This window comes from Lonchura striata, chromosome 3 (genome assembly GCF_046129695.1).
Source record: "Lonchura striata isolate bLonStr1 chromosome 3, bLonStr1.mat, whole genome shotgun sequence".
NCBI lineage: Eukaryota > Metazoa > Chordata > Aves > Passeriformes > Estrildidae > Lonchura > Lonchura striata.
The window spans coordinates 54,080,694-54,093,816 of NC_134605.1; the positions used below are offsets into that span (position 1 = coordinate 54,080,694).

Consider the following 13,123-nt stretch of genomic DNA (forward strand, 5'->3'; position numbering starts at 1 on the left):
ACCAAAATTTCTATTTAAAATATCAAAGGACAAATACAAATGAGGAACAATGGCCGGGAAAGCTCTACAGACTATTACTCATTTCAGATTACTTCACTAAGCTCTGTCTTTGTCTTGAATCTTAAGCCCCTCACCCTTCAGCCACACTGAATTACAGTGCAAGCAGAGGTTAATTCTGTGGGTTCCAAATAAAGAGCTCCTATGGGAACAAATACACAGTTCAAAGAAAACCATAAAAATGGTGAAGCAATCCTAATTGTAACCAGTTATTCCTCCATAGTTTTATCATGTACACATATTCCAGTTAAATCTTTACAAACTATGTCAATAAGTCATGATTTCCCCTTCTTTTCCCCATGAAAACTGTGTAAGGATAACTGTACACGTCCACAAAATAGAGGATGTCATTTTATTGGAGGTCCACAGTAATTGTATCACATTAGGGAGTGGAAGAATCTTGTGGTATGGCACAACACAATATCTCACTTAAACACCTAAACAGAAGGTTAAATGATATGCAACATGATCAAATCAGTAATTCATCATCTTCTAGGCACCACTGATTAATTTAAAATAAAATTTAATAAATTCAAAAAATATAGTCCATTAATTTGTTTGCTGTACTGTCTTTAAATGAAACAGCACTTTGAAAGTCACAAATAAAAAAGCAGCACTTTCTCTTAATACCAACACCACTGTAACACATACTGTAGCGTGGCATGCAAATCCACATCTGCAGTCTTTTGTTTTGTATTAACAAATGGAATGGCAATTTTCTATCTCAAATATTGGTAGCATAACATGTAAGTGCAGATCATTCTGGCCACAGGTGTGGTAAGCCGTAACAAGTGTATTACAAGAGCATAGAACACAGAGCATGACACTTACATCCAAGAATCTCTCTCTTTTGTACTGTACATGGTGTTTCTTACAGGCTGACTTCCAACTCACTGTACCCAAACTTCAGGAAGTGAGATCATTGACCTTTTCTGGTTTTATTTAAAAGTAAAAGCCAGTCATCCATCAAAGCACAACTGTTAACAACCTGGTCAAAAAAATGCCATAGCTCCATTGCAAAAAATACCTTGTCCTTTTAGTAGACTCCATTAAATGATAAAGTTTCCATTACAGGCATGTTATGAAGCCTTACAGTGGCACTGCAGTGTCATTCCTGTCAAGCACAGAGTTGTATAGACACCAGGAAATGGTGAGATGTTCAGAAAAGCTGTTCAAACTGAGCTAAGCTTTACGAGGCCACGCACCGAGTCTTCGTGCAGCGAGTCCTGACTGGCCAGACTCAGCACGTGCATCGTGCGGCTGTGTGCAATGGGACTTCCACTCGGCAGCATCCCGGGGGGCGACGGAGCTTCTTCAGGAGTGAGGAACTGATGGCCTTCGTGCTCCTCTTTTAATGGTATGATGTCTGTCAAACCTGAATCTGATGTGAGATTAGGCATAGAAGATGGTGGTGTTGGTTGCCCTAGAGTCAGAGATGCACAAGGCCCACTGATAGAAGTCTTTCCTGGTAAAGGGAGCTCTTCACTAGTTATGCTTGGCTCACTCTGTAGGAGGGGGGTGGCAGCAGCCTGCAAAACGAATTTAGTGCTCTGAATGCACTGATCTTGGTCACACTGTAGAATGGAAGGGTGTCAAAATCATATAAAAACAAAATAGAGAAAAAAAAGGGAGAATATGGATAAAAAGGTACGGAAAAGAATGGGATGTGAAGAGAAAAAAAGAAAGCCATTAGTATCATTCCATGGTTAGCCACCCAAACATCCCACTGCATGCTGCCCAGGAAAAAAAAGGAAAGGCATGCATAACTGAGCCAATTCTTTGGATTATGATCAAAGAAAATGATGATATACATTTACAGTGTTCATTTAAGTGTTCTTTAAAAAACACTAGGCAATTTTGTCCTTTTAACTGGTCTTCACATGTAGGAATTAACCTACCACAGAGGTTTTCCAGAATAAGAATTATTTTGACAGAAATATCTTACACAGTTAGCAAAAAATCTCTATGAGTAAAATTTTTTCCCCTCACAAGTTAATACATTATACATAAATTCTAGAGAATGTCCTATGCTGTACTCCAGAGGATATGTAGAAACCAGGCAGCACTGCAGATGCATTGAGATCAACCTTAATGATTTTTAGGCTGTTTCCTGATTAATATTGACAATGTGATGAATCAAGGTACAAAACACAAGTTTTCTGACAAGCACTGTCTCAATAATTAGCCAAATTCAGCATTAGATAAATCCAGTTAAGCTCAGTGAGTGTTATCAGAAATGTTTTTTAGGCTCTACACAGCTCCTAAAAACAATTTATACAAAATTACCCCTCATTCCTTGAGATGAAAAGACAGGTATGCATTTCAATACTGTCCATCTAGCTAAGTGGGTAGTATATCTACTGCCAAATTAAGTTTCTTTAACATGAATTGACATGATTTTTGAGTGCTCCTAAGGAAAAAATATTTAATTCATTGCCTGATCAGTTCTAACATTACAGTTTTTCTAAATCTTGTTAGATTCATTTGCCAATGTACTGATCTGCTGGATAAGAAAAACACTACAATCAGTGACTACAACTACAAATGCAATGAAAGATAATTGGAGGCAAGCAAGCAGAATAAAAGACATATCCAGAGGTAAGACATCCTATTCACTGTTACTTCAAGTATTCTGTTAAAGCAATATGTTCTGCTCTACGACTGACTTCTTAGATTTTTATCAAAATACTACATATTACAGATCCATCATCTATCCAGATATTCCTGATCCTAACCATTGTTACTAACATTACAGAACCTCTGCAAAATGCCCATTTGAGTTTAAGAAGCCACTGTACCACACTTTCTGAAAACTTATGGGAAGACTTTTGCCTCTTTTATTGTATTATGAAAACCATGATTAACAATGCTTCCTGTGTTATTTTCAGGTTCTCCAGTTTCACCACTGAATAGCTTAATGATGGATGCACACACCTAACATCCAGCAAGTGTGCAAGCAGACTGCTCAGCCATAAGAGATAGGTAGTGTTTAAACACATCTAAGTGGTTTAGGACTCCCAGACCAATTACTTTAGACAGGCAGAAGCTCAATCCTTACTCAGGTATGCATTTCCAAGACTCCTGCTTTCAGAAAGATAAATGGACTGACCTCCCGTTACATAAATTGAATTTATATAAATTACAAGCAATCTTCCCCCCACAAAATGATGAACAGCCCCAGCCAAACAACTAAAGTAGTTCCCTATCATTTCAGAGGGATTACTCACAGGCTTAAAGCCATAACCTTGCTTAAGTACCTTACTAAGAAGAAAACTGTCAGCATCCTTTAAAATCAAGCTTTCAATTAGTGATTCAGTGTGAATAACTCATTCTTGCTTAATATCCTGTTATTCACGCCTGCTTATTTAAATTAAAACTTCAACCAGCCTTACTATGCAGACCTTAAAAATATGTTAACTGAATTTTGGAACTTCAAAAAGACCAACAAAACCTATTTTCTCTGAAAGGCAGTAGCCAAAGAACAAGTTAAATAACAAAGGAATGCTTATAACCACTGGGGTACAGTGAAAATAAATAATGTTAGCAATTGACTTCTTGCTTTAGTGAACCTTCAGCTCTGATCTTCAAAAGGAAATCATTAATGTGTTCCAAGCAATACAAATACACAGCTTTTTATTAGCTGAAGATAATTTACTTGAACTCATTGTATAGTTTGAATTCATTCTCTCCTTATGGAACACTACTGCACTTCAGTTAAATGAATATCGAAAAGATAAAGTAGCCTCATAAAGCTCCATTAATAGTGTTATAACTTCAGGTGCTAAATATCTCTTCATTTTCCATGCACTTGTCACTTCCCTAAAGCCTCTCCTTTCATTTAGATAAATTTCAGGTTTTCTTTTTCTTGTCTGTTCCACACTGATCAGCACAAAATCCTTAGGAAAATACAGGCTGTAAAGAGCTTTCTAAAGGGAACTACTGCAGGGTCTAAAAGCCAGAAAAGGTATGTGTGTTCTATGAGGCTCTTGAAAATATCTGATAAAAACAGCACATAATATATACATAGACTATTCTTGAGTCTAAACAGCCAACACAAAACTAGAACAGGGAAATCATATTTGTTATAGGGTTGGCATGCTGGTTTTTCTGTTGATTTCATTATTTCACTCTTGACTGAATGATATTTAGGGCAAGAAGTCTTAGCTGCTACTAATCACATGAATTATCCAACACCAGAATTTCAAATTAAACAAAAAAGCCTATGACTGTAAGAAAAAGGAAGCTAAGCATTAAAAACTAAATAACTAAAAATCTACTGCAAAAATTATTTCACCAGCGTCTTCTTATTTCAGATAAGCTGACTTTATTTTTCATTTACAATTTCCTGTGTTTCAGAGAAACAGCAGATTCTGAAAGTAGAACAAGTTTAATAAGTTCTGCAAGTACAGAAGTCCAACTAAATATATGCAAAGAAATTTTTACATATCTATTTATTTCCACATAAAAAGGCACAAATTGAAGCAAATCAGACAAAACCTAGAATTCTGTGTTTATTTCACAAATAATAAATACAAACTACTAAGGAAAAATATTTTTCTGAAGAAAATCTGTTTTTTCTAAGCTACACAGAAATATAATGTTGTACATGGCAATATATTTTTCACATTTCTAAATGTGATTCTTTTGAAATAATCAGAATTATTTACTTTAAATATTAAATAAACTTAGTTTAAAATTTCCTAAATGCTAGTAACATTCAAGAATTGTTACAGTTCTCAGAAGATGGAAAAAAGCAGGTCAGATATCTCACAATCTCTGAATAAAGTACAAACAACAGAGTTCAGAGGAGGCTTACAGTGGCATGAAGTTACAGGAAGAATGCTGAAATACCATATTCTGGATATAGCAAATGGGTAAAGAGTGGAGGGACAGAGCTGTGTGACTGTTCCCAGCAGGTGTAGCATTTCACAATCAAAATCAGTGTGTTGTGGATATTGTGCAACAGCTGAGCCACAAGCCCCACCAAGTCAATGGCTCCACTATCAAGCAGGTACAGTGATAGCAGATGAGTAGATAGAGATTCATGATGAGTAGATCTATGAAGGAAAACACTTCTGAAGCCAAACAGGAAGCTACTCTTGGCCCAGAGACTTTACTTCAGATTGGAGACTGTTTGTTCTTATGGACTGAAAAGTCTGGGAATGCTTACAGCAACTTGGGTGCATTCCAGGGGCGTATCTTCTAAAATAAATCTAGTTCATGTGTTCCAACACTGCTCTGAGATGTGAATAAAAACACAGTAAACATGCACTATCAAAAGAATTGCTCCTAAAACATATCTCAACCCAAAGCAAATGCTGAAATTGATTTACTTGCATGTGCCCATAACCCATTTTACTTGTGAAGTAAAATGCATTAAGGAAAAACCTCTATCAACTGTGAATGTGGAAATGTTGACTTGGTAAGAGCCTCAAGTTCTGTTTTGGGCATCTGGGAAGTACATCAGTAAATACAGAAGGAAACACACTCGCAAAACTCCCAGAAATACGGGGTTGTGGTCTGTGCCCATTCTGTTCTTGTCATGATAGAAATACTAACTCCTAATAATGCAAATATAAAAAGCAAAGGAAGAAGTACACGAGGAAGGTCAGAGTTAATGCTCCCTGTGTCAGCTGGATCTGTTTCCAGATCAGTAACAGAAATACTTATGTGGGAGAGGACTTTCCTGCACTCATCACTGGTAATAAATGTTGTGCATGCACTACAGTTCCTACAATTTTCAGCAGTACATATAAGTGAAAAAACACTTCAAAGTATTTGCATCCAGGAAAGGAAATGGAGAATTAAAAACAAGGGAATTTGGTACACATGAAACTTCCTATACACTGAAGAAGAAGAAACACCTAGGAATGCAGGAATATAAGGAAATTTCTTAAAAACAAGGAAATAAACCTGTCCTGACATGGAGTCAAACCAAAGCAAAGTCTATCATTTTATAAGGCATTAGAGAACTCCTAGAGATATCATAGTAAACATAAACCAAACTAATTCCTCCAAAAAACATTAAGGAGTGAGACAGATTCTGTGTTTTCCCCTAATGGATTACTAAAGAATAAAATACTCTATATCAAACCCCAAGAATCAACTGCAGCTTTAAGAAAAAATTAAGTACTACAGTGGTCCAGACCCAAGGAGTGGTAATTAATGGGCTTATGGGTAAATAAGAACTTTTTTCAGAATACAAAGAAAATAAGCTTTAAAATAAAAGAATAAATTGCAGAGAAAATTATTATTTCATAATGGGTGAGATACTGTGCTTCATACAAAAAAAATTATTCAGAATAAGGAAAATACTTGGGTAATCAAGCTAATGATGAGCTCATAAAAATAATCAGCAATAAAATGCAACAGGGAAATACTTTGGAAGTTATGAGTTACTATGCTTTTCATGTGGATAAGGATATTAATAAGTTGGCTAATGAATTTACTAGACTAATTTCAAATTATATTGAAAATGAAATTAAAAATATTGGGAATGAACCAGGAAAATGTATGTGCTTCCAGCCTTCATGGAAGTAAATATAGATTCAGCTTTTACTAAAACAGTTTTCTCTTTTTATGGAGAGAACATGAGAAAAACCTCTTCTGGAAGATCTAGAAAAAAAACAAAATCACAGTGTAATCAAGCACTGATTATAGCTATGACTCTCACTTTCTGAGATTGTGATAAACTGGGTCACTACCACGAGTAGGGGAGATCCTGTACTAAATATTCAAAGTCTCAGAGGCAAAACTACCACAAAAGCTATTGAATACAGAAAGAGCGCCCCACAAATGGTATCCTGAAAAAGAGATAATATATTGCACTGAAAACCAGCGTCTGGCAACTTTACATTTAGCCTGATATTTATTTTGAACTTAACTGCAAAAATGAGGCTATGCTAAAAGACTAATTAAAATAAATAGAGAGTATTATACTAAGTAACCCACAGAGACTTAATAAGGGACAAGAGACTCATTGGGTGCAACACAAGAATTCTATCTAGAAAGTCACAAGTCACTGACTCCTATAAAGAGCTGCTGAGGGAGCTGGCGTTGTTTAGCCTGAAGATGAGGCTCAGAGGAGACCTCAGTGCTCTCTACAACTCTGAAAGGAGGTTTTCGCCAGGTAAGGGTTGGGCTCTTCTCCCAGGCAACTAGTGACAGGACAGGAGGACATTTATCTTAAGCTGCACCAGGGAAGGTTTAGGTTGGACATCTGGAAGGAGTTCTTCACAGATGGGGTGATTACACATTGGAACAGGCTACCGAGGGAGGTGGAGTCACCATCCCTGGAGGTGTTTAAGGAAAGACTGGATGTGGCACTGAGTGCCATGGTCTAGTTGACAAGGTGGTGTTTGGTCATAGGCTGGACTCGATTTCAAAGGTCTTTTCCAAACTTAGCTGATTCTGTAAAAGATTCGAGGGAAGAAAGGGAAGTGAAAGAGGGAAGGAATAAGAGAAGACAAGTGAGAGAATATGCTCATTTAAATCTTTATTTTTTCATCAGTGATGAGGAGAGATATTTTAGCACATTGTGGATTAAGCGGGGTAACATCTAGACATGAAGACCTGATGTAATACATTCTGCAAGAATATCAAGAGACACCACAAAGGTGTTCTAAAACACAGTTCAGACTTCTAGTAATTTATTTCTGGTAATCAAAAGCATTGAACTTGCTAAAGTAGTATAAATATCTCTGACAATGTATGAATGACCAAACTTCTGTGATTTGAAAAGTACTATGGTCTACAGCTATGATCTACACATGCTCCTTTAAATCAAGGAATTTTACTTTGACTGTCTTTATCTGAAATCATAATAATACCAGCTCCAGTACCAGATATATCCCCTCAACAGGGAAGAGAAAATAGTGTTGGAGAGATGGGAAACTCAGCCAGTCTTTAACGGTTTACAAAAAACTCAAGGGTGAAATTTTAATACTGATAGCCAGCAGTCATTAGAATTCAATTGGTCTTGGATGCAGATCAAGAGAAAAGATGCCCTGGGAAAAATGGCATTACAGTATTTCAAAATATTCCTTCAAACCAAAAAAGACATAATACATTTTTCAAGCTTTTTCTAAGAGGTCATTTTCAGGAGTGAAATCTGCACATTTCTGAGCAACTCTGATAACTGGTAAAGAACCCAGGCTTTTCCCACCTCATGTGGATAGAAGCTCATTTCCCAGCTCATTCTAGGCTATAAGAAGAAATCTTTGAAGAATTTGTGGAATTAGAGGTATTACACTCTAAAATTGTAACAGCTACCTGTTTGACTTGAAGTAATACCATAACAGATTTCTCCATTTCTGGAGACAAACTTAGTCAATTTTCTATCAAACTGGCAAAGATTTTCTCATTATTATCTAGTAATAATTACAGTATCTAAATTCTTACAATGATAAAGACAATTTAATGCCTTGTACACATTCTGGGTTTATCATCCTCCAAAGTAAAAAGTCTTGACACCATCAGAAAGTTTGGGTAATCCCTGAAAGACCTCAGCCCGTTTCTAATTTCTAATTTCTAATGTTTGCTTTACCTTTTCTTTTTTTTAACTCCTTTTTCTCTCTTCAGAGTTATAATATTTTGAGCAAAATTTACATAGAGGTTTACCTTGTTCTGCTCAACTGTACCTCAGAAGACTCAGACTTAATACCATGTCCTTAATACATTTTCTTATTAAGGAGACTAACAAATTTATTTAATTCTTAAAACATTAAGTAAAACCAGCTTAGGAACTACAGTAAAAATTTTGCATGAGTCTATTAGTGACACTAAAACTGATCTGTCTGAGAAGAGTGCATCTTTTCTCCTTTTGTTCCAAAGAAAGGCTGAGCTATGTCAGAAGGCCTTGTGGCTTCCTCTTTTTTGGCAGAAGTAGGGTATCCATAACTCACGACTTCCTTGACAAAGTATTAGAACCCACATGCTGTGAAGATATATGAACAACAATTCAGAAATAGGCACATATGCAAGATGGTTGCCTTCAGAAAAAGATCTCTTCCAATTACTCTCTTCTTCTTGGCACTGGAAATTCTATCTTCTATTATGATAGCCAATGCTACCAGCAAAAAACCAAAGTAAATACTACTGGCACAGTTTCAAAGATATTTAAAGAACTTTTGTTGCAATAATTCATTTGCCATTTTTTGTTCAAGTTCAGTGTTCTCCTGCTCTTTCTTAAAAATATTTCTCCCCTAGAAACTCCTCTTTGTTCATCTTTGCTTTTGAAAATACATTAGTCTATAAAAAACTGCAGCGCACAAGCAAAGAAGGAAATAAGAGTATGAAGAAAGTGACACACAAAATAACAATTAGCTGGAAAATGATGAACCAGAGTAAGTCCATGATACTTGAATATTCCAGTTCAAAACAAAGCAGGTGTCACAGCAAAAGTCAAAATGCCAGTATATTCAATAAATTAACAGCGTAGAAAAGACTCTTTTTTTTTTTTAGAATCCATGAGCAGTAACTATTACACTGTGTGAAATGCACAATTAAAAAGAGCCTTGAATTTTGTTTTTTTCTTTACTGTTATTAAACAACTCATTCCACCCAGTGTGTCAGCTGTATCCAGTTAGTTATTACTTGATTAGTTCACATGAAAGTGGAGAAGAAAAACATTCACAGGAATCCTGATGAACAACACTATGGGATGATTCCTACCATGTTGCTCTGAGATTGTGTGGCCCCGTACATGGTAATGCCGTTGGATGGTCCTGCTAACTGTGGTGTATCTGGCTGTATAAATCCTCTTCTGTCAATTAAGCTACAGAATAATCACAATAAAGGAAAAGTATTAGAGACATTGCTGATGAATAACTATCTCCTCTCAATAAAAAGAAATAAAAACTTTCTCTCATACAACAGACTTTAACAACTCACCGATACTTTCCAATGTCTTCTTTTTGTCAAATGAAGTACTAGATTTCATTTTCTACTCATCAATAAGGTTTTCTTTGTGATACTGTCTGTCACATGCACTACTGTTTTTTTTTTATTTTTATCACACAGACTGAGAAACTCACCAGCAGATACCACAAAACCAAATTTTAAACTACAGGTGAAAAAACAAATGACAAAACTCACTTAAGGCACTTTGATTCAGTATCTCTTTTAAAGGTTTTTTTTTTTTTACCAGCTTCCACATCTAAATTGAAACTAATTAATAATAAAATTTAGCAAGAATGAAGAAAATTTCACCTTTATTTCTGACAGACAACTTATCAGGTGTTTCATGACAGCTACTTAACACTGCTTATAGTGTTCCTCTGTGTTTACCAAAGTGATGCGCTCATAAAATTTCTTATTTCTAAGAAAATGCTCTGTGGAGAAATTACTAAATGTAAGCAAAAAAATCTGTGTAAGATTATAAACTAATTATGCAGAATGAAATAATCCAACCAAATTAGAGATTAAAGATGCCTAAAGAAGTTATGTAATTTGTTGCACCAGAATAGTGGTTAGACCTGTGCTGACAGGCAAGGATTAAATTAAGATTTGAAAGCAACTGTTGAAGACATGTAACATACATTATGAATTTGCTAGCATAGGTTTAAAAATTATAAATTATCTTTAAAAGAAGTGAGAAAAGTTTTGATTATTTGCAAATCCTCTCTTCACCTGCATTCCATGCTCAAAGGCATTTGAACAATTTGAATTTTGAGCTGAAATTACTGGTAAGCCACTTTTCCAGAATTCAAGGAAAAAACTTAATATTTAGTGACTTGGGACATAGCTGAGATTAAAAGTAAAAGAAGCAAGCTTATAACTTACATGTTGCAGTCAGTAAATTTTTCCCTGTGTCACAAAATACCTCCCTGAAGAACCTCTATATATACATGCCAAAGTCTGAATAAGTAATATTCCTACATGACATTTAGGAAAAAATACACAAACTCTCCGAAAACACACGAGCCAATGCCAGTCTGGTCCAATTGTCTGTTGCTACTTTTATCAGCCTAATATACTATTTCATATGCTGAGAAACATGATGTAGTTTTAATAAAGATTTCCATTTGGAGTCAAAAGAATTTGAAGCGTGGCATTGAGCTTTTATGTCACATACTTTTATCAAAAGCAAAATTTCAGAATTAAAAGGTTGGCTTCAGGCAACATCTCTACAGGCAAGAAGCAGAGATGAAGCTATTCACTCTCACCAGGGGTAACCTTGTATGTAGAAATCTCTATTATGTTGTTTCCTCTTTGGGAAAATATGTCAGTCTCCCCTGTTAAACTCTGACTGCTCCTAGAAGAACCACCTCTGACATTCCTGACAGCAAAGCCAGAAATCTCACTCCAATTAAACACCTGAGGCACTGGACTATAAAGTCATCTACTTTCTTCTTCAGATTCATAACTTTACGATTCTAGCCAAAGCAAAACATACCAACCAAGGAGCAGGCCACGAATTATCTACAATTTTTTCTGCCCCTCTCTACACTGAAACTGGCTTCTATTGTGTATGTGCCACATGAACTGCCTAATCACTGAGAACTGAAATAAGAAAAGAATTAAGTTTTTCTGGCTTCCAGTTTTTTTCTCTAGTCTCAGCTCTGTACATTTTCTTCAAGCTGAAAAAACATCTCCATCCTCAAAAATATAAATATTTCAGACTTCCAAAGGTGAAAATGTATTCAGCAAAACATAATCCATTATGTGTTTTTGGAATTGCTTTGGTGCAAGACCATCAAAATAATTGTAATGTATATATGTTAACAGTATTAAAAAAAAAAAACAACTGTCAATTTAAATATAACATTTCAGAGTTAAAAGACAAAATTCAACAGTTATCAAGCTAGTTGTAGATTTAAGGCTCTCCTCAAGTCATGTTACATTTGTTAGGTATGTAAAGGTTCAATAAACTTCCAGGATGACCTTCATGCCACAGCTAACTACTAGAAACTTTTTCTTGCTATATGCTATTAACTGCAGTAGTGAAAGTTCAAATAACAAACAAGCTTATTTCCATTTAAGATGTAATTTTACAAGATTTGATCACTTAGTTTAAACACAATTTACCAACTTATTTCTTTATCACTCAAGAAAAACGTAAAGCTTCTAACAGACACTAATCCAAAACTTTCACTTTGTTGAGTAAACTCAAATAGTCAAAAAGAATATTTTTTGATTAATAATTACATGGCTTCATTTATGCTAACAATACTTTTGATACTCTTACCTTGGAGAGAGGGGCCCACAGAGAGCAGCACAGCAGTTAGTAAAGATGTTGCCATAACTGTAGGGATTATAGTTTTCTTTACCTCTTTTATTTGACCATGATCCTTTAATCTGAAGAGATATGAACAATATGCATCACATGTAATACAATACAGAAAATAGCTGTGAGAAATTAAGGTTGCAACATGCTATTTGCAGAAGAGACCACAGAAAATCCATAATGACACTTTCCAAACAATTTAAGAGTTTTGGGTTGTTATGAAGGCTGGATTCTACAAGCACATGCTTTAACTCCATAATGTAGACAACCCACAACCTCAAGAGATCAATATACTTCAAACAGGAATTTCAGCATCTAAACATAATGGTCCAAGTTCAATTTTACAAATATTATAGCATGTTTTGCAGAAGAGGCTCAATTGCAAAATATCACTAAAACCAGCAATTGAGCACTTCTTTTCCATACTCATGGGTAAGTTTTCAAGCTGCGCAATATCACACAACATTATCTTCCCTAAAGTTCACAAAAGCTTCTAAAATATCATAATGCAAATGCAGCCATTGCTACCTCTTACTGCATATTACATTTTCTCTTGGCTAGTTTGCTTTTCTGTTTGTGGGATATTAGAGAGCCTGAGTAGAATGTCTTGCTGTATTCAACTGGGAATTTATGTTTTAAATTAAATTACTGAACAGTTCACTTGATATTCAGACATGTTCCACTGCTGCAGTTCCCTGCTATCTATCTTTCAACAATCCAGAAGAGACTTTTATTTGAGGGAAGAGGGTAGAAGCACACTAAGTCCATCTAGAGAGAAAACCTTGGTGTAAACCTAATGACCAAGGAATAACCGAGTATCTCATCTGTCTTATTAACAAG

At 35.4% G+C, this 13,123-nt stretch overlaps 1 protein-coding gene across 7 annotated transcripts in view; it reads right to left on the bottom strand.

Moving 5' to 3' along the window:
- Positions 1 to 395: 395 nt before the first annotated feature.
- Positions 396 to 13,123, bottom strand: part of ZDHHC14 (zDHHC palmitoyltransferase 14) — a 93,553-nt gene continuing 80,825 nt past the window's right edge. For 5 of the 7 annotated variants that reach the window (XM_021532093.3, XM_031504358.2, XM_021532097.3 and 2 more), the window contains 3 exons: positions 12,245 to 12,354; positions 9,730 to 9,832; positions 396 to 1,631 (listed from right to left, as the gene is read on the bottom strand). In XM_021532093.3, coding sequence (XP_021387768.1) covers positions 1,230 to 1,631; positions 9,730 to 9,832; positions 12,245 to 12,354 — 615 coding nt within the window. In that variant the 3' untranslated portion in view covers positions 396 to 1,229. The remainder of the gene's footprint in view (positions 1,632 to 9,729; positions 9,833 to 12,244; positions 12,355 to 13,123) is intronic. The other 2 variants (XM_021532095.3, XM_021532096.3) reach the window with 1 other exon arrangement.